Consider the following 20,384-nt stretch of genomic DNA (forward strand, 5'->3'; position numbering starts at 1 on the left):
CCAGGACTCACCTCCCCAAGGCCTCTCCTCCTTGCTGGCCAAGGCGGCAAAGGGTGGTTGGGACCTACCTGTGGGCAGGGTAAGCAAACACAGCTCAGGAGGTTTCCTCTCTGCTTTTCTGGCTGCCCCTCCTTTCCACTGAGCCTCTTCCTCTGTGTTCTAACTCCCTCCCACTGTTCCAGCCTCCCCCAGGCTTCACACATTTTCTTCTGGGCCTCTGCCTGCCTCTCAGCCCTCTTTCAGGCTAGATGCTTTGTTCCTACCCATCTTGATGGGTTAACAAGACTGGGGTCTCTGGGTCCTGATCAGGTGGAGACAGCCTGAGATCTTGAGTGGGAATCAGGAGATTAGGATAGAGTCCCTACAAGATCACCAACAAGTTTAGGGGCTTTAGGCATGCTCTTTAGTTCCTCTTAACCCCAGTTTCCTCATGTATAAGTAGAGGGTAATAATTCTTGTCCAGCTTGCTAACTAGGAGCCTTGTAAAAATCAAATGAAATAATGGGTGTGAAAGCTCTTAGCAAATTGTAAGCCTCAAAGAAATGAAGGAAGTACTATGGGCCAGTTTGGATATTGTTGGTCCAGACTCTACTTGCTTCTAGGAGGCCTGATTAGAATCCAAGCCCTGTCACTTACCTGAGGTGTGAATTTGGGACATGTCCTTAACCATCTTGGACCTCAGTTTCAAAATCTCTGTAATAAAGTTTAAAATACCAACCACTAAGAGCTGTTACGTGGTTGAAATGGGATCAAGTAAAGTACCTGATGAGTGGTATCTTCATTGTGGTTATACATATTTATAGACCAGGCTCCTGCATTATCTGGGGGAAGGAGGCAAGACTAGTTAGATTTTACCTGTATGAAGACACTCTAAAGTGTGAACTTACTTGCCTCAGTAACCCAGTAAGAAATGGATGGAACCATATTTAAACACATATTTTTCTATTTCTAGCCCAGCATCTTTTTTTTAAGTTGAGCATTTCTTTAATAATTTCAATAGTAAAAATTCACTGGTAAAACTTATCATTCTGAATTTATTTAAAGCACTAAGTCCAAGTCCTTATGAGTCTCTCAAATTATCTTAAATTTTAGACTGGAGAGCTCACTGGCTAATAAATGCTCTGTAAACCTGCCAAGGAAAACATCCCTGTGGGTTGTCCTAATAAGAGCTTGGAATACAGAGGGAGATTTTTTTAAAGTCCCATTTGCTTTTTTTTATTGTTGTTCAAGTACAGTTGTCTCCATTTTCTCCCCAGCACTCCCCCACACCCAAGCCATTCCCACTTATCACCCTTGATCCTAACCCTCCTTTGGTTTTGTCCATGTGTCCTTTATAGATGTTCCTGAAAGCACTTCCTCCTTTTCTCCCCCATTCCCCGCCCCCCCCCCCAACTCCCCTCTGGTTACTGTCAGTTTGTCCTTAATTTCAATGTCTCTGGTTATATTTTGCTTGCTTGTTTGTTTTGTTGATTAGGTTCCACTTATAGGTGAGATCATATGGTGTTTGTCTTTCACTGCCAGGCTTATTTCACTTAGCATAATGTTCTCCAGTTCCATCCATGATATCACAAAGGGTAGGAGCTCCTTCTTTCTGCTGTGTAGTATTATTCCATTGTGTAAATGTACCATAGTATTTTGATCCATTCGTTTACTGATAGGCACCTAGGTTGCTTCCAACACTTAGCTATTGTAATTTGTGCTGCTATGAACATTAGGGTGCACAGGTTCTTTTGGACTGGTGTTTCAGGGTTCTTAGGGTGTAATCCCAGGAGTGGATTGCTGGGTCAAAAGGCAGTTCCATTTTTAACTTTCTGAGGAAATTCCATACTGTTTTCCACAGTGGCTGCACCAGTCTGCACTCCCACCAACAATGTACTATTGTTCCCTTTTCTCCACATCCTCTCCAACACTTGTTGTTTGTTGATTTGTTTATGATGGCCATTCTGACCAGTGTGAAGTGGCATGTCATTGTGGTTTTAATTTGCATCTCTCTGATTCTAGCTTAGCATCTTTAACAAACAAACAGACACAAATGGTCATCATCACAGCTAATGGTCACCAAGTCCTTACTTTACGTGTACCATCTATCACTACAATGCTATGAAGCAGGGTGATTAGCTCACTGTACAGATAAGGAAACTGAGGTGTAAAGAGGTAATGTCACTAGCCCAGAGTCACCAGCTGGCTTAGAGAGTGCTTGATGACTATGACACTGCTGCTCTTATCCACCAGGTTCTGCCTGGTCCTGGCAGGTCACTGGACCTAACCCTGCTTCCCATTGGCAAGTTCAACAAGACCAAGATCCTCGTGGGAACCCCCTGTCCCACTCCTTTGCTCCCTGTGGTGTTCCCACCCTGCAAGGGCCTTAGCCCAAGTTCTTAGCCATGGCACAAATGCAAAATGAGTACTTGTACTTGGGTTCAAGAAGAAGCAGGCAGGGGTCTCGGATGCACACAGGCTTGGGCCAGGTTCCTGGTTATATGATTCTGAGGCATCTAAGCTCTGAGTTGGGTTTGCTTATCTGTAAAATGTGATTCTAAAAGTGTCAGCCTCTCAGGGATGGAGTGAGGACCTTATGAGGGCAGAGACATGGACATTATTGTAAACTGTCAAGTTCTACACCTGTGTAAGCTATTATCACTTTATTGAATTGAATAATGAGAATTCTTTCCCTGAGGCTGGGGAAGACTTTGAGAACATTACAGAGTTGAAAGTAAGCCAGTTGGGTGCCACAATGCCACTGTCCTGGCCAGATGCTGAGGCTTGGGTCCCCGGTGGTGGGAAGGCCAGGGCTTGTCCCTCTCACTGAAGGATTTCAGTCTGGCCTTTGTCCAGCACCCCCTTTTCTCCCTAAGATCAGCTCATACTACCCTTCAGCCCTTTGGTCATGCCCCATGGTTGTTCAATCTCAGCACAGTTGGTGCTCTTGTAGCAGTGGAGACTCATTCCTGTCCCACTGCCATGTGCCAGACATGGGCAAGAGCTTCTTGCTTATTTCATTGAGACCTCAGGCTTGTTTGTCCTATTCTATAGATTAAGAAAATGAAAAAGAAAAAGGAAAGTTATGTGGCTTTCCCAAGGTCATGCTGCTAGACCTAGGGTTGAGACCCAGGTCTGCCTGCCTCCAGTGCCATCAATTGTTGCACTCTATGCTTCAACATAGCCTCACTATCTCTCCTTGTCCCACCCCAGTCCTGTTCTCCTTGAGGCTTCCAGGGGCTAATTTTATCTGTTTTTATTTTGTGGAAATCAAACAATGTGGGTGAGGGGGAATCTGAGTTCTGGTTCAGCAGTGGCAAGCATCTATACACACATAAGTATACCCTGATCAGCTGGCTGGGGCATCCACTGATCAGCTCCAGTAACTCCCTGAGGGGGCTGATCCTGGTCCCTGCTTCTGGCAAGCTGACTGTGATCAGGGACTGGGGATTTCTCCTTGAATTCACCCCACAGACTCCAGAAAAATGAGGAAGTGATCAAATTAATTACTTTGGACTCTTAGAAGAGGGAATTAAAACAAAAACAAAACAAAACAAAACAAAACAAAACAAACAAACAAAATGCAAATACCTGCCTGGTAGGGATGATGGTATTGACTTGGGTTAGGTAATTTCATGAGGACTTTTTAGTAACTGGTCTGCCTTGTAATAATGCCAAATGCTTTTAAGCACAGTGGAAGGTGAGGGAGGGAAGCAGAGAGGCCAAGGTCCAGATCCTGTGCCCTCAATGTGCCCCTGCAGACTGTGCCTCCATTGCAGGGTCCCCAAGCACAAATGTGCCTCTCACCATTCCTGCTGCTTTCAGGAGGCCTGCTCTCTGGGCAGCCAGTCAGTGTCTGGCAGAAATTATAATGAGGATAAGATGTGACCCCTGGACCAGGTCAATTCCCAGCTTCCCCTGCTGCTCTGGGGACTTCTAGAGGGGACTTAACAGGCAGAGATGGTACGAAGAAGGGTGGAGAGATCTCTATGAGGAGCCAGAGGAAGGTGAGAAGGTGCCTGAATTGGTGACAGGGGCTGGGGGCCTTGCAGGCTCACAGCAGAGGCTGCTCAAGCACTACTTATCCACTTGACTGTCCACTGGCTCCATCTTCCACATTTAGGCCAAACAACGGCTCAGGGTTGCCAGGAGGCAACAGGACTGGAACTCACTGATTGACTGCTATGATCAGCTGCTGCATTATCTCATACATCCTTCCCTAAGAGGCAGCAAAGTCTAGAGGTTAGAGCATGGCCTCTAGAACCTGACTTTCTGGGCTTTCATCTTGGCTCTGCTAGCTTAATCAGTTGCTTAGTCTCTCTGCCTCTGTTTCCCTCTGTAAAATGGGGATAATGAGAATTCCTACCTCATAGGGTTGTTCTAATGATTAAATGAGTAAATATACATAAAACACTTAGAGGATGTCAAGTTCTCTATGACTATACATTAAAGTACTAAATATAATTATGACTATATTTTAAAGTACCAAGTATAAACTAATATACTAAATACTAATATAAATTAAGGATCTTGTCCAAGAGTGATGGAGTTGTACCCCAGTCCACACCTTCCTCCCTCCTACATCTTGCCTTGCCAGTGTCCCTGATTCACTGGGGCATGCATGTGTAGATGTGTGCATGTGTGAGTGTGAGTATACATGTGGCTGCTCATGTAAATTCATGGGCTACTGAGAATGTGGGGTACAAGGCAAGTCAGGGCTTTTCTTTTTCTTAAATTTTTTTATTGTTGTTCAAGTACAGTTGTCTCCATTTTCCTCCCACCACTCCCTGCTGGCCCACTCTCAATCCTACCCCCACTTTGATTTTGTCCATGTGTCCTTTATACATGTTCACTGATGACACTTCCCATTTTTGCTCCCATTATCTCCTTCCTCCTCCCCTCTGTTTACATCAGTCTGTTCTTTATTTCAATGTCTCTGGTTATATTTTGTTTCATTGTTTGTTTTGATTAGGTTGCACTTACAGGTGAGATATGTGCTATTTATCTTTCACTGCCTGGCTTCTTTCACTTAGCAAATGCTCTCTAGTACCATCCATGCTGTCATGAAGGGTAGAAGCTCCTCCTTTCTTTCTGCTGCATAGAATTCCATTGTGTAAATGTACCATAGTATTTTGATCCACTCATTTATTGATGGGCACTTAGATTACTCCAACACTTGGCTATTGTAAATTGTGCTGCTATGAACTTCGGGGTGTATATGTTTTTTAGAATTGGTGTTTCAGGATTCTTAGGGTATAACCCCACCAGTGGAATGCTGGGTCAAAAGGCAGTTCCATATTTAACTTTCTGAGGAAATTTCATACTGTTTTCCACAGTGGCTGCACCAGTCTGCATTCCCACCAACAGTGCACTAGTGTTCCTTTTTCTCACCAGCACTTGTTCATTGATTTGTTTATGATGGCCATTCTCACCAGTGTGAAGTGGTATCTCATTGTGGTTTTAATTTCATCTCTCTGATGGCTAGTCATGCTAAGCATCCTTTCAGATGTCTCTGGGACTTCTGTATGTCTCCTTAGAAAAGTGTCTGTTCAGGTTCTATGCCCATTTTTTAAATTGGGTTGTTTGTCTTCCTGAGGTGGAGTCATGTGAGTTCTTTATATATTTTGAAGATTAAACCCTTGTTCAAGGTATCATTTGTAAACGTACTTGCCCATATGGTTGGTTCCTGTTTCACTTTAGTGCTGTTTTCTTTAGCTGGGCAAAAGCTTTTTAATTTGATGAATTCTCATTTGTTTATTCTTTTTTTTATGACCCTTTCTCTAGGGGACATATCAGTGAAAATATTGCTGTGTGGAATATCGGAGATTTTTCTGCTTATGTTCTCCTCTAGGACTTTTATTGTGTTGTGATATATATTTAAGTCTTTTATCCATCTTGAGTTTATTTTTGTGTATGCTGTAAGTTGGTGGTAGAGTTTCATTTTTTTGCATGTAGCTGTCAAAATCTCCTAACACCATTTGTTGAAGAGGCAATTTTTACTCCATGTTATATCTCTGCTCCCATTGTCAAATATTAACTGACCATAGAGACTTAGGTTAATTTCTGGGCTGTCTATTCTATTCCATTGGTCTTTATGTCTGTTCTTATGCCAGTACCAGACTATTCTGATATTTTGGCCTTGTAATATAGTTTGATGTCAGGTATTGTGATCCATCCTACTTTGTTCTTCTTTCCCAAAATTGCTGTGGCTATTTGGAGTCGTTTATGGTTCCATACAAATTTTTGAAATGTTTGTTCTATATAGTGTGAAATATGTCATTGGTTTTTAAATAGGGATTGCATTGAATCTATAAATTGCTTTGGGTAGTATGGGCATTTTGATGATGTTAATTCTTCCAATCCATGAGCATGGTACATGCTTCCATTTGTTAGCATCTTCCTTAATTTCTTTCCTCAGTGTTGTATGGTTCTCTGAGTATAGGTCTTTTACCTCCTTGGTTAGGTTTATTCCTAGGTACTTTATTTTTCTTGTTGCTGTATCAAAGGGGATTTTTTTCCCCTGATTTCTGTTTCTGATATTTCATTGTTGGTGTACAAAAATGCCTTCAAATTCTGAATATGAATTTTGTATCACCCTGTTTTGCCAAATTCACTTACTAGGTTGAGTAATTTTATGGTGGAGTCTGTAGGATTCTCTGTGTACACTCTCATTGCATTTGCAAACAGTTTTACTTCCTCCTTTCCAATTTGGATACCTTTTATTTGTTTTTCTTGTCTGATCACTGTGACTGGGATTTCCAATACTATGTTGAATAGAAGTGGTGAAAACAGACATTCTTGTCTTGTTCCTGTTCTCAGTGGGAAAGTTTTAGTTTTTGTCCATTGGGTATAATGTTGGCTGTAGGTTTCTCATATATGGCTTGTATTATGTTGATATATGATCCCTCTACTCCCATTTTGCTGAGTGTTTTTATCATAAATGGGTGTTGTACCCTATCAAATGCTCTTACACATCTATTGATATGATAATGTGATTTTTGTCTTTCCTTTTGTTTATATGATGAATTACATTTATTGATTTGAGAATATTGTACCATCCTTCCATCTTTGGGATGAATCCCACTTGATAATGGTGTATGATCTTTTTAATGTATTGCTGGATGCGGTTTCCCAATATTCTGTGTAAGATTTCAGCATCTATGTTCATCAGCGATACTACCCTGTTCATCAGCAGTAATATCAGTGATATTACCCTGATTTTGTTTATTTGGGTCCTCTCTCTTTTTCTTGATGAGTCTGCTTAAAGGCTTGTTGATTTTGTTCTTATTTTCAAAGAACCAGCTTCTGGATTTATTGATCCTTAGAATTGTTCTTTTAGCCTCTACATCATTTATTCTGCTCTGATTTTGGTAATTTCTTTCCTTCTACTATCTCTGGGCTGTCTTTGTCGTTGCTCTTCCAGTTCTTGTAGATGTAGGGTTAGGTTGTTTGTTTGAAATGTTTCTATCTTTTTAAGGTAGGCCTGTATGGCTATGAACTTCCCTTTCAGGACTGCCTTCCCTGTGTCACATAAGTTTTGGTTTGTTGTGAATTCATTTTCACTTGTTTTCAGAAACTTTTTGATTTCTTCCTTGATCTCATTCTTAACCCATTCATTGTTTAATAGCATGCTATTCAATCTCCATGATTTTGAGAGTTTTTGAGTTTTTTCCCTTGAGGTTTGTTTCTAGTTTCAGTCCCTTGTGATCAGAGAAAATGCTTGATATTATTTCAATTTTCTTGAATCTGTTGAGTGTTGTTTTGTGTCCTGTCATGTGGTGTATCTTTAAAAATGTTCCATGTGAATTGGAAAAGAATGTGCATTTTGCTTGTTTGTGATGAAAGGTTCTATATATATCAGTTAAGTCCATTTGATCTAGAACATTGTTCAATGCCACAATACCCTGGTTTATATTTTGTTTGGAAGATCTATCCATTTTTGACAGTGGGGTGTTAAAGTCCCCTGGTATGTTGCGGCCTATATCTTTCTTTTGGTTGATTTTAGTTATAGGTTTTGGTGTTCCTATTTTGGATACATATATGTTTATAATGTTTATGTTTTCTTTTTTTTAAGATTTTATTTATTTATTTATTTCTAAAGAGGGGAGGGAGGGGGAAAGAGAGGGAGAGAGGAACATCAACGTGTGGTTGCTGGGGGCCATGGCCTGCAACCCAGGCATATGCCCTGACTGGGAATCAAACCTGCGACACTTTGGTTTGCAGCCTGCGCTCAGTCCACTGAGCTACGCCAGCCAGGGCTTATGTTTATGTTTTCTTGATGGATTCTTCCCTTGAGTATTATGAAGTATGCTTCTGGTCTGTTTTTATGGCCTTTGTTTTGAAGTCTATTTTGTCTGATACAAGTATTGCTACCCCAGCTTTTTATTCCTATCAAATATTTGCTTGGAATATTTTTTCCAACCCTTCACTTTCAGTCTGTGTAGGCCTTTTTTTCTCAGGTGGTTCTCTTGTAGGCAGCATATGTGTGGGTCATGTTTTCTTATCCATTCAGCTACTGTATGTCTTTTGATTGGAGCATTTAATCCATTTCCATTGAAGGTTATTATTGATAGGTACTTATTCATTGCCATTTTACCCCTTTGGATGTGTGTTCCTCTCTCTCTCTCTCTCACTCTTTTTCTTCCTTTTCTTGAAGCAGTCCCTTTAGCATCTCTTGCAGAGCTGGTTTGGTGGAGGTGTATTCTTTGAGTCTTCTTATTTCTGGGAAACTCCTTATTAGGCCATCCATTTTAATTGAGAGCCTTGCTGGATAGAGCAGTCTTGGTTGCAGGCCTGTTTTTCATTACTTGGAATATTTCTTGTCATTCCTTTCTGGCTTGAAGGGTTGCCATTGAGAAGTCAGCTGCTAGCCTTATCTGGGCTCCCTTGTATGTTACTTCTTGTTCTTCTTTGCTGCCTTTAAGAATCTCTTCTTTGTCTTGGAATTTTGCCATTTTAATTATGTTGTGTCTTGAAGTGGGCCTCTTTGGATTCCTCTTGATTGAGACCCTCTCTGCTTCCTGGATTTGTGTGACTTTTTCTCTCATCAAGTTAGGGAAGTTTTCCATTATGTCATTTTCAAACAGGTTTTCTATCCCTTGCTCCTCTTCTTCTTCTGGTATCCCCATTACATGGATATTATTACGTTTCTTGTTTTCCTACATTTCCCTTGACCCCTCTTGGTTCATTTTGAGTCTTTTCCCTTTATCTTGCACTTTTTGGGAGTTTTTTTCTACCTTGTCCTCCAGCTTGGTGATTTGATCCTCTGCTTCATCTAGCCTGTTTTTGATGCCTTCTATTGTGTTCTTCAATTCAGAAATTGTATTCTTCATTTCCTCTTGACTCTTCTCAATAGTTTCTATGTCCTTTTTCATGCTGATATAGTTTGTAGTAAGTTCCTCATAGTTTCCCTGTGGTTTTTGGTAATTCCCAATGAGCTCATTGAGCTTCCTTATAACCAATGCTTTGAACTCAATATCTGATAGTTGACTTGCCTCTATTTCATTTAGCACTCTTTCTGAGGATTCCTCCTTTCCTTTCATTTTGGGGTTGTTTCTTTGTCTTTCCATTATTTGTGAGACTCTTTTTTTTTTTTTTGGTTCTGCTTCATAAATGGATCTGTTTTTACTCTCTGAATTTGTGGTGTGAACTTCTATGATAGGTGACTTGTGAGATTCAGTAGTGCACTTTCCTTGACCCCTTGAACTTGATGCTCTTGGGATGTTCTTTATGTCTTTTATGTTGTGTCTTTGGATATAATTGGGTTTTGATTGTTGTTGGGTAATTCTTTGATGGGGCCATCCCTCCAGCTGGTTGACTGAGGGTCACTATGCCCACCACTACATCTTGTATGCTATTTTGTGATGATGCCAGAACAAAAACACACAGGCCAGGAAAGAAACCCACATCCACAAAAATAATCCCTGCCCAGTAATCCCTCTATCAACAGCATATGAACCAGTATTAATAAGTATATAAAGAGATTAAGACTATTATAAACTATGGTTTATTTCTCATGACTTAATAAAAATCTAGTGACTAATTATGCACAAACTTGATGGACAAGAAATAAATGTTAAAAAGCAATGCAGGAAAGAAAATATTGTAAATCATGCAGAAGACCATGGTGAATTTCATCCTGGAAGCCTCTAGTATTTACCACTATTTTGTCTTTCTGTATCTGCCTCTGGTGATGTCACATGTTGACCCCATAGGTCAGGGCTTTTCTTAATCAGCACTTTTTACATTTTTGATGACAGCTCATAGCAAGACCAATATCTTGAGAGCTAACACACATACATAAAAGAAAGGGGCATGAAGGGAAGAGGGCAGAAAGGCTGGATATTTCACCCATAGGCTACCACATCTCTTTAAGTGACCTTCAGAGTCAGGAGCCAGTCAAGTATCCTCTTCTTTGAGGGTCCCTAGATATGTGTGGCTGAAGCAGGTGCCCCCAAGCCCCAGGCAAATGCCCCACTGCTCTCTGCCCACCTCTGCAGGTCCCTGTGATAGGAACAGACTGTAGGTAGCTAGGGGAAGCAGGATTTTTGAACTTCATTCCATCCTTGAACACTCTTGTCTTCTCTCATACTTCCCTGTGTGGTGGCTCTGCTCACTGACTAGCATGTGCCTTGGAGCATTTCTCTCTTAGCTCAGCAGAGCCGACAGCTGGGTGGGCTGGCAGGAGTGCAGTCTAAGAGATGTCTTCACTCTATTTTCAGACTGCTTCCCTGGCAAGGACATCTCCAGCCCGGGCAGCCCCAACCTGGGCATCGCCTTCCAGGTCATCATCTGCCAGGTCAGCCTCCACAGCATCCTCTCCAACAAGGGTGCACCTTGTTAGAGCAATACCAGTGAGGGCCACACCTATCCGGACATCTCCTGCCACATCAGGACCAGCCACCAGGGCCACTGGGGAAACCCCAGGTAAGGGGGATGCTGCAGGGAATGCAAGAGGAGCAGTGAGAAGTCCACAGGTGGGGAAAGTCTTGGCACTGGCACTCACTGTTCCTCCTCTACTCCCTGGATAATGATGTATGGGAAGGAAGGGGAATGGCCTGGAAGGGGTGGCAGTAGGGGTTCTGAGGAGGTAGGGACAGCTAATGGGGCAAATGGGGGAGGGGCTAAGAAACCAGACCAACAAAGCAGGTGTCACTTTGGAGGCTGCACAGTCTGGGTTAGAGTACAGATCTCAAGGGCACAGGCTCCCTGTTAGGCTGCACATGGAAGGACCCCATTCCCATGGTCTCACCCTTCCCCACTACTGCCCTGCTCCTAGGTGTCAGCTTGCCCAAGTTCACCTGGCAGGAGGGCCAGAAGCGGCTGCCACTCATCGGATGTGTCCTCCTCCTCATTGCCCTGGTGGCGTCTCTTATCATCCTCTGTGAGTTTCACGGAGGGGGCAGGGGTGGTTCTGGTCATTGCCAGTGTGCAGTGGGGTCTGGGGATGGGGCACACAGCAGGAAAACAGAAGGTGACTACTGCAAATAGTAGTAGTCTTCTACTTGAACCATGGTGCCCCTAGGTCCCTGTGAGGTTAAGAGTGTGGAAGGTGAGTGAAACCTGGACTTGAGTCCCATCTGTGCCTCTTATTGTGCAGCTTACCTGAGCAGATTAGTTTACCACTCAGAACTTAGCTTCTGCATTTTCAAATGAGATTAAATTCATTCATTCATTCACTCATTCATTCAAACTTATTATGTGCCCAATAAGTTTCATTGAGACTTCCAAGAATTATGAGGAATAAATGAAATAATGGTAAAATGCCTGGTACAAAATCCCACTCTAAAAATGCTAATTATTAAAAAAACAAACAAACATAAAAACCCTATCAAAAAAAGTTTCTCAATCATTTTCTGTCAATGAGATCAGAGATTCAGGCATCCACAATTTTCCCCCCTCTCTTTGGAAAAGATCCTTAGGACATGTCCCTGGGCTTTCTGTCAGGGAGCCCACTGTAAACTCGGTTCAGTGGGAGGGAGCAAAAGGGGAACACACATACTACCTGTCCTCAGGGAGAATATGGCCTCCTGGGGGGCATAGCTGAAATGAAAGAAGGCCAAATGCATTTGAGTGGGATCATCAGGAAGAGGTGACAGCTGTGTGGCCTGGGGAGACAGAGGCTCATAAAAGTCATGAGGCCAGAAGTCCTGGAAGATGGGAGAACATCTGGCACCAGGCATCTGAATGGGATGAACAGCTGCAGGAAACCTGGGGCAGGTGGGCGGGGCAGGTGGGCAGGGCAACATGGAGAAAGAGGAGTGACCTGCTAACCATTTGGGGACCTGGGGGCCACCATTTGCTTGTGTGCAGCATGGCCAGGTTGTAGAGAGCTGCAAATGCTGGGCTGAGGGGTAAGGATTCCATTAAAGAGCCAGCACAGTATGGTGAGCGTGGGGTGGGTGACGCTGTAGAAACACCTGGCAGCAGGACTGTTTGAGAAATAGGGCTATGCTGGAGGAGGTCGTGTACTGGTTGAGAACATAGCTTTAGTACTGCATAGAGCTGCCAAAGTGCATGGCTCTGCTGTTTACCAGCTGTGGTATCTTAGCAAGTTCATCAGTTTCCTTGAGCCTCCCTTCCCCACTTGTCTGACAAAGTGGAGATGTCACTGTCATGATGCCTGCCATATGGTATCCATGTAAACCTCCTTTGAGACTCACTGCCCTGCTCTCCCTCTCTTTCCCACCCAGGCAACTGTCCAGGGAAAAGCCTGCAGTCTGCTGAGAGCAGTAGGAGAAAACCTGTGGTGGGGGGTGAGATGGCATCTGAGGGTAGGCTTCCTGACTAGTTATAGCTCTTAGCATAGTTAACAACATTTCCTAAAGTCCTCTGACCTTTAGACCTACCAACACCAGGGGAGCAACTATATCAGATCACTGAGCTTGTCACATCAGGACTAGCTACATCAGGGGTCAGGACTAGAGCCCCAACTCTGACTCCCCATCCAGAGCTCTCCCCACTACACATCAATGTAATTGTGGCAGCCTCAGTGCTCAGGTTGTTGGTGGCACAGAGGATAGAGGCACATCCAAGAGATTAGGAGTGATTGATGTCTGAACCTGGAAGGAACAGTCACACAAGAGTGACCTTCACCTTGGGTGACAGAGAGAATGGTGGGGCCAGGGGGATAAGTGGAGGGTTAGGGCCAGGAGTCAGTTTAGAGGACAGGCAGAGTGAGGAGTCAGAACTCAGGTTTCTTTGGCATCCAAGGGGAAATGTCTCCAGGCAGGAGGGATGACAGTTCCTAGTCTGAAAAGAAATAGGTGTTAGACACACAGGGAGTCATGAGGCTGATTTTCACAGATGGTTTGTAAAGCTTACACATTTGGGCATTAGCCATCTAGAGTTGCTTTTTGAGTGGGAAGATATTTAAAAGCAGAAAGACAAGTAATGGGGAAAAGACTGAGTATAGAAGACATCCCTAGTTTAGGGAAGAGGAAAAGGAAGAAAACTCAAATGTGGTTACCTTGGAGAAAACAGGACAGGTAGTGGTTGCCGGTGTATGACTAGATTTAGAAATTTCTCTGCAGTCACCCTGCATAGCACAGAGACAAATGGAGACCAGAAGGATTCTGAGAAGGGGGTCTCTAGCATACTGGAGGAGATGGTTTCTTTAGCCACTGCTCTGGCCAGCATATAAGGCAGGGGAGCTCCCAAAGTAGTATCCACTTCCATATCTCCCTCCCTCTCACACTCTCTCCTTCTCTTTCTCTGGGTGGCTGCTCAAGTTTGCCTGGTATTGCCCTGCTTGCAGGAGCTTTCCAGAGCATTCCTGAGTAGGCTTTTTCTCCATACAGATGGGGAACGAGAGCCCCAGAGTCCAAGAGGGATTGCAGGTCGGTGTCTCAGAAACCCCAGGGCCTTGGGCTGCTCAGTGTCTTGTCTCTGGGGCCGACAGTGATGCAGCTGGCTGTCTGCTTCATCTTTTCCAGTCTACTTCTGGCGAGGCCACACAGGAATCAAGTACAAGGAGCCAGTGGAGAGCTGCCCCATGCATGCTATGCGCTGTGATGGAGTGGTGGACTGCAAGCTAAAGAGTGATGAGCTGGGCTGTGGTAAGCAGGCTGGGCATGGGTGTGTGTGTGGACACACGCATGTGTGTACCCCGATGACTGCAAACTCAAATGGGAGGCAATGGGCAGAGAATTAATGGATCTGGGTTCTAGCCACAGAAACCTTGTGTTTAAAGTCTGACCTTGAATTATTGTGTGACTTGGGCAAATCACTTACTTTCTCTGAGCTTCAGTCTATGTGCTCCTCCTCTCTGCCTAGCATGTGACCTCTGACTTCCACCCCTACAATTTCATGAAGGTCAGTTTGTAAGTGGCTGGCCTAGATGAGCACAGAGATGTCATTGAGTTCTAGTTCTCAGTGGCTTTCACACATGTTGTTTATACATAGCCCTGATGTGTCTGTGGGTGCATGTCCCATCCATTCTACCTGTGCATTTATATTTGTCCTGGCTCATTGCTGCAACCATCTGTGACTGAACCTGTCTAATGAGCACTCAGTCAGATCATAGACCTTATTCCTTTAGTCAGTCTCTCATTTCAGCATGTCACTACCTTCTCAGAGGGACAGCTGGCAGTGTCTGCCTCTTCTCCTAAGAATGGTCCCCTGGGCCCTGTTGGATGGAGAGCTCTCTGGCCTACTCCAGCCCCTTGCCTTGGCTCTGCCCTTACTGCATGTCTTGGGCTTCTAAGCACTGACTGATGATCACCTCGGGGGCCAAGATCCTGGGTATTTTTCCCAGGCCTCAGCAAAGAGCCTCAGGACAGGAGCCTCTCAGAGCCTTACTCAATTCATTCCCCCCAAACTTGAGCTTCCTGGGTGCTGAGGACCCACTTTACCCTTTTCTTGCCCTGCAGTGAGGTTTGACTGGGACAAGTCTCTGCTTAAAGTCTACTCTGGGTCATCCCATCAGTGGATTCCTATATGCAGTGACAACTGGAACAATTCTTACTCTGTGAAGACCTGCCAACAGCTGGGTTTTGAGAGGTAAGACTTCCCCCAGTGTTCTGGCTTCAGGGGTGTCTCTGATTCTTTGCAAAGTGTCTCAGGCTCATTGCAGAAAACTCATATTAAAAAGATTCATGGGTGTTTCGGGTTTCTTAGAATATAATCCTAGCAGTGGAATTGCTGGGTCAAAAGGCAGATCCATTTTTAATTTTCTAAGAAAATTCCATACTGTTTTCCATAGTGGTTGTACCAGCCTGCAATCCCACCAACAGTGCACTAAGGTCCCCTTTTCTCCACAACCTCTCCAACACTTGTTGTTTGTTGCTATGTTTATGATGGCCATTCTGACTGGTGTGAAGTGGTATCTCATTGTGGTTTTAATTTGCATAACTTACAATAGCCAAGTGTTGGAAGCAACCTAGGTGCCCATTAGTAAATTAATGGATCAAAAAACTATGGTACAATTACACAATGGACTTCTATGCAGCAGAAAGAAAGAAGGAGCTCCTACCCTTTGTGACAGCATGGATGGGACAGGAAAGCATTATGCTAAGTGAAATAAGCCAGGTCATGAAAGACAAATACCATATGATCTCACCTTTAACAGGAACCTAAACAACAAAACAAAGAAACAAGCAAAATATAACCAAAGACACTGAAACAGAGAACAGGCTGACAGTGACCAGAGGGGAGAGGGGAGGGAATTTCAGGGGAAAAGGGGAAGGGTTTACAGGAACAAGTATAAAGGAAACATGGACAAAAACTAGTTGGGGGGGTGGAAATGGGAGGGAGGTGGGGAGTACTTGGGGGGGTGGGCTGGGATGGGAGTAAAAGACAGAAAACTACTTGAACAACAATTAAAAAGAAAAAAAGATTCTTGGGGACAAGAGTTGAGGTCACTGGCTCAGGACACCTTTGAGTTATCTAAAGTGACGATGGTCCTGGGATGGGATCTAAAAGTCTGAGGCAAGGTATTTCTGTGAGGCCAAAGTAATTTTGTAGATCTGCAATAGGATCACACTCCCAAATGGTTCTCTGCATCAAAGCACACTTGTGCCCTTTATTACATTTAATGGTCATGGTAGCCCTTTGAAGTGGATAGGCATTTGGGCAGTTCTTGTTTTCTCACTTTTGGGAACTAGGAGCTCAGGTTATGCAAACCCTTCAGTGGACTTTGAACTGCAGCAGTTGTGGCTTGAGCTAAAGCTCATCAAATGAAAACAAAGTAGGCAGGTGTGGCCAGATAAACTCCTAAGAATCTTTGGCTTTAAAGATTTTTAAACAAAGAAGCTGATACTGGTAGGTAGAGGATGGACAGGTAAACAATGACTTTCGATCAGACTTCTGGCAAGATGGAGGAATAGGTGGACGCACCGTATCTCCTCGCACAACCAAGATTAGAACAACAATAATTTACCACAATAATCTACAGTCAGAATAACGCCCAGATCTGGCAGAGGATTTATCTGAATGGAAGTCAGGCAGCCAAGAAGTTGAAGTAGACGCGTTCATCCGGACTGGTAGGAGAAGACGAGCTGGGCGGGTGCCGGGCTGGCACGGGTCGGCGGCGGGCGGAGGTCGAGGAAAGTTTGGCACGAAATCAGCGCGACAGCCATCCGGGGCGCAAGAACGCAGCGGTGATCCCTGGGTACGCAAGCTGCGGCTGGCAGACCCAGAGGGGTAGCAATTGTGGACCAGGGCAGAACTCGCAGCCCAGGAGCCCAGAGAAGGGTCTGAGTCCAGGAGAACGGACCTATTGCCATTGTTTTCTCCCGTCCCGCTCCCGCTCCCGCCCCGCCCCCACATATAACGTCACAATCTAGCGACTGGAGTGCCCAGCCCCGGTGAACACCTAAGGCTCCGCCCCCCACCGTAACAGGAGCAACCAGACCGGAAAAAAAAAAAAAAGGAGAGACAGGGAAAAAATATGTTTTTTTTCAACATATTTTTGAATATGCGCTCAACAGAGCAGATCAGTCCCCCAGGACTCATCCTTTTGAGCGACCAAGAAATAGCCAATCTATCAGATGCACAGTTCAAAACACTGGTGATCAGAAAGCTCACGGAATTGGTTGATTTTGGGCACAAGTTACATGAAAGGATGCAGGTTACCATAAAAGAAATGCAGGAAGATACGCGGAGGGGAGCCAATAGTGAAAGGAAGGAATCTGAGTCTCAAAACAATACAGTGGACCAGAAGGAAGATAGAATCAACCAAGCAGGAAAGCATAATGAAATAAGAATTCAAAAAATCGAGGAAAAGATTAAGAGCATCCAAGACACCTTTAAATGTTCCAATATCCAAATTATAGGGGTACCAGAATCGGAAGGGGGAGAGCAACAAATTGAGCACATATTTGAACAAATAATAAAGGAGAACTTCCCCAATCTGGCAAAGGGAACAGTCTTCCAAGAAATCCAAGAAGCTCAGAGAGCCCCAAAGAAGTTGGACCCAAGAAGAAACACACCAAGGCACATCATAATTACATTAGCCAAGGTAAAAACGAAGGAGAGAATCCTAGAAGCAGCAAGAGATAAAGGGACAGTAACCTACAAAGGAGTTCCCATCAGACTGTCAGCTGATTTCTCAAAGGAGACCTTACAGGCAAGAAGGGGCTGGAAAGAAATATTCCAAGTCATGAAAGACAAGGACCTACATCCCAGATTGCTCTATCCAGCAAAGCTCTCATTTAGAATGGAAGGGCAGATAAAGTGCTTCTCAGATAAGGTCAAGTTAAAGGAGTTCATCATCACCAAGCCCTTACTTTATGAAATGCTAAAGGGACTTATCTAAAAAAAGAAGATAAAGAAAAGACATGTATAGTAAAAGGGCAGCAAACTCACAAATATTAACAACCACACCTAAAGCAAAACCAAAAGAAACTAAGTAAACAATTAGAACAGGAACAGAACCACAGAAATGGAGGGCACATGGAGGGTTAGCAGCAGGAGGGTGGGAGGAGGAGAGAGGGGAAAAGGTATAGAGAATAAGTAACATAGAATGTAGGTTGAAAATAGATAGAGGAAGGGCAAGAATAGTATGGGAAATGTAGAAGCTAAAGAACTCATAAGTATGACACATGGACATGAACTAAAGGGGGGAAATGTGGGTGGGAGGGGGATACAGGTGGGAGGGGAGAGAAGGGGGGAAATGGGACAACTGTAATAGCATAATCAATAAAATATATTTAAAAAAAAGAAAAAAAAAACAATGACTTTCTGGCTCAAAGGAGTCCCAATTTGCAGGCCACACAGTCATCTCCATTCTCCGTCCTGATCTGTGTTTTCAAGCCAAATAGTTTTGAAGTTCATCAATGTGTGTGAGGTTGTAGGGAGAAGGTTTAGGTTTAGGATCTTACTGTGGGCTCTCTGTAGAACAGGGGTGTCTAACTCATTTTCAATGGAGGCTACATCAGCCTTGTGGTGGCTTTCAAAGGGCCAAGTGTAATTTCAGGACTGTATAAATGTAACTACTCCTTAACAGTTAAGCAAGAGCTCAGCGCTGCCACCAGGTAGAAACAAGGTGCCGGGATGTATAAAACAAGGTGGAGGGCTGGATTCAGCCCCTGGGCCTTGTGTTTGCCACCTGTGCTGTAGAAGAAGCTCCTAGCAAACTAGTTTGGGGGTCTAGGACTTAGAACTAGTTCTCTGTCCCCACCTCAGTCTCAGAGTTCCCACCTGTGAGAGGGGAATCTGGATGGTTTAGTCTGAAGAGCATGGACATTTAAAATAATTAATTATGTGACATTATGCAAGTCTGAACCTCCCTTGGGCTTCAGTAGATAGTGTCATTTATTCAAAGAACATTCATTGAGCTTTTAATATGTGGCACCAGACACAAAGGAACAAGACTAGATCCTGTTCTTTGGGAACCTCCAGTATGGTATGGGCAAGAGAGGCTTAAACCAATGATTGCAGCACACTGTCATGTGTAATGACAGAATATGGGTGAAGCTCTATGCACACAATGGAGAGTGTGCTGACTGCACTTGGAGGACAGCAGAGAATTGAGGAGCTCCTAGGCAGAAGGACAGTGTACAAGGGTGTGATCTCATGCAAGAATGTACCATGTTCTAGAAATGCACACAAGTGCCATGTGCATAGCAGTCCATGGATCATTCACATCACAACGAGCTGGGGTTTGTTAAAATTTATCCAAATTCAGAATCTCTGGGATTATGACTTAGAACCTGCTTAGCAAACACCCTAAGGTGGTTCTTATCATTGTGGTCTGAGATCCAGCAAGTGGGCAAAAGGTTCTCAAATTTTAAAGTGCAAACCTCATGTTAATGAGGATCTTTAAGATACAGACTCTGGTTCAACAGGTCCAGGGTGGTGCTGCTGGTCCACGAATCACAGTTTGGATAGAAAAAGGCTAGATCAGTGTTTCTCAAACTTGAGTGTGTATCTGCATCACCTGGGGAGGCTGTTAAAACACAGAATCAGACTTCCTGATACAATTGGTCTGAGGTATGGCCCAAGAATTTGCATTTTTGACAAATTCCCAGGAGATGCTAATGCTGCCCTAACTGGGCTAACACAGAGAGCTAGTAGAGGGCAGGGCAGGGGTGTGGCACAGTGGGGGTTATGTGGGTGGGGCCAGACCTTATGGGGCCTTGACAGTCTCTGGACCCTGTAAGCAGGGCTGGTGGGACTTTGATGCCAGCTGGAGTCTGGGGATGGGCTCTGTCTCTTGGGGAGCTCATTTTCCCCCACACCCACTGCTGCTCCTGTCTTCCCTTGCAGTGCTTACCGGACTACTGAGGTGGCCTACAGGGCTATTGGCAGCAGTTTCTCAATCTCTGAGTACAACTCCACCATCCAGGAAAGCCTCTACAGGTGTGGCAGGGCAGGCCAGGCTGCCTGTCTGTGAGTAGGGGAATAAGGGGTCAGGAGATTTTGAAGTCAGGGAGCCCCTCTCCCTTGGCCTTTCTGGGACCCAGCCTCCAGGAGTCCATCATAAATATCAGGAGCATCTCAGAAACAGAACTCACTCACCACCTGCCTCCTGATTTCTTATTGAGGCTTGCTGCAGAAAACACCTTGGGGTTACAGGTGTTCCCAAGAGCTTACCTGGTGCCAAGGACAATTAATACGATTTGAAGACATTAGGTCAGCTAGGTGTTTAGAGTGAGCACTGCTGTAAGGAGTGAGCTCTGGGTGGGGAGGAGGAGCAGTAGCAGGAAAGGGCCAGGTGCCTCTGGTCAGAGGCAGGTGGCCCATCTGGGAGACACCAGCCTCCTTCTGAGCCTCCTCACCATGTGTCATCTTTGCGCCAGAGCCCTGAGCTTGTCTCAACACCACTGAGGGGGAAGTTAGTGGGGAGCGGCTCCACAAGCTAGCAGCATTTACCTTGGGATATAAGAGAGGAAACGAGGCTCCAAGAAAAGAAGGGATGGGAGGTAAAGGAAGTGAAACAGCTGCATCTTGGACGCCTGCTTTGT

At 44.4% G+C, this 20,384-nt stretch overlaps 1 protein-coding gene across 6 annotated transcripts in view; it reads left to right on the forward strand.

Moving 5' to 3' along the window:
• Positions 1 to 20,384, forward strand: part of TMPRSS13 (transmembrane serine protease 13) — a 39,308-nt gene that overhangs the window by 7,540 nt on the left and 11,384 nt on the right. Inside the window, exons 2-7 of one of the 6 annotated variants that reach the window (XM_036028503.1) lie at positions 10,701 to 10,905; positions 11,258 to 11,362; positions 13,779 to 13,817; positions 13,914 to 14,036; positions 14,850 to 14,979; positions 19,687 to 19,809. In XM_036028503.1, coding sequence (XP_035884396.1) covers positions 10,701 to 10,905; positions 11,258 to 11,362; positions 13,779 to 13,817; positions 13,914 to 14,036; positions 14,850 to 14,979; positions 19,687 to 19,809 — 725 coding nt within the window. The remainder of the gene's footprint in view (positions 1 to 10,700; positions 10,906 to 11,257; positions 11,363 to 13,778; positions 13,818 to 13,913; positions 14,037 to 14,849; positions 14,980 to 19,686; positions 19,810 to 20,384) is intronic. The other 5 variants (XM_036028504.1, XM_036028505.1, XM_028514843.2 and 2 more) reach the window with 5 other exon arrangements.

The sequence above is a fragment of the Phyllostomus discolor genome, chromosome 6, assembly GCF_004126475.2.
Source record: "Phyllostomus discolor isolate MPI-MPIP mPhyDis1 chromosome 6, mPhyDis1.pri.v3, whole genome shotgun sequence".
NCBI classification, from domain to species: Eukaryota; Metazoa; Chordata; class Mammalia; order Chiroptera; family Phyllostomidae; genus Phyllostomus; species Phyllostomus discolor.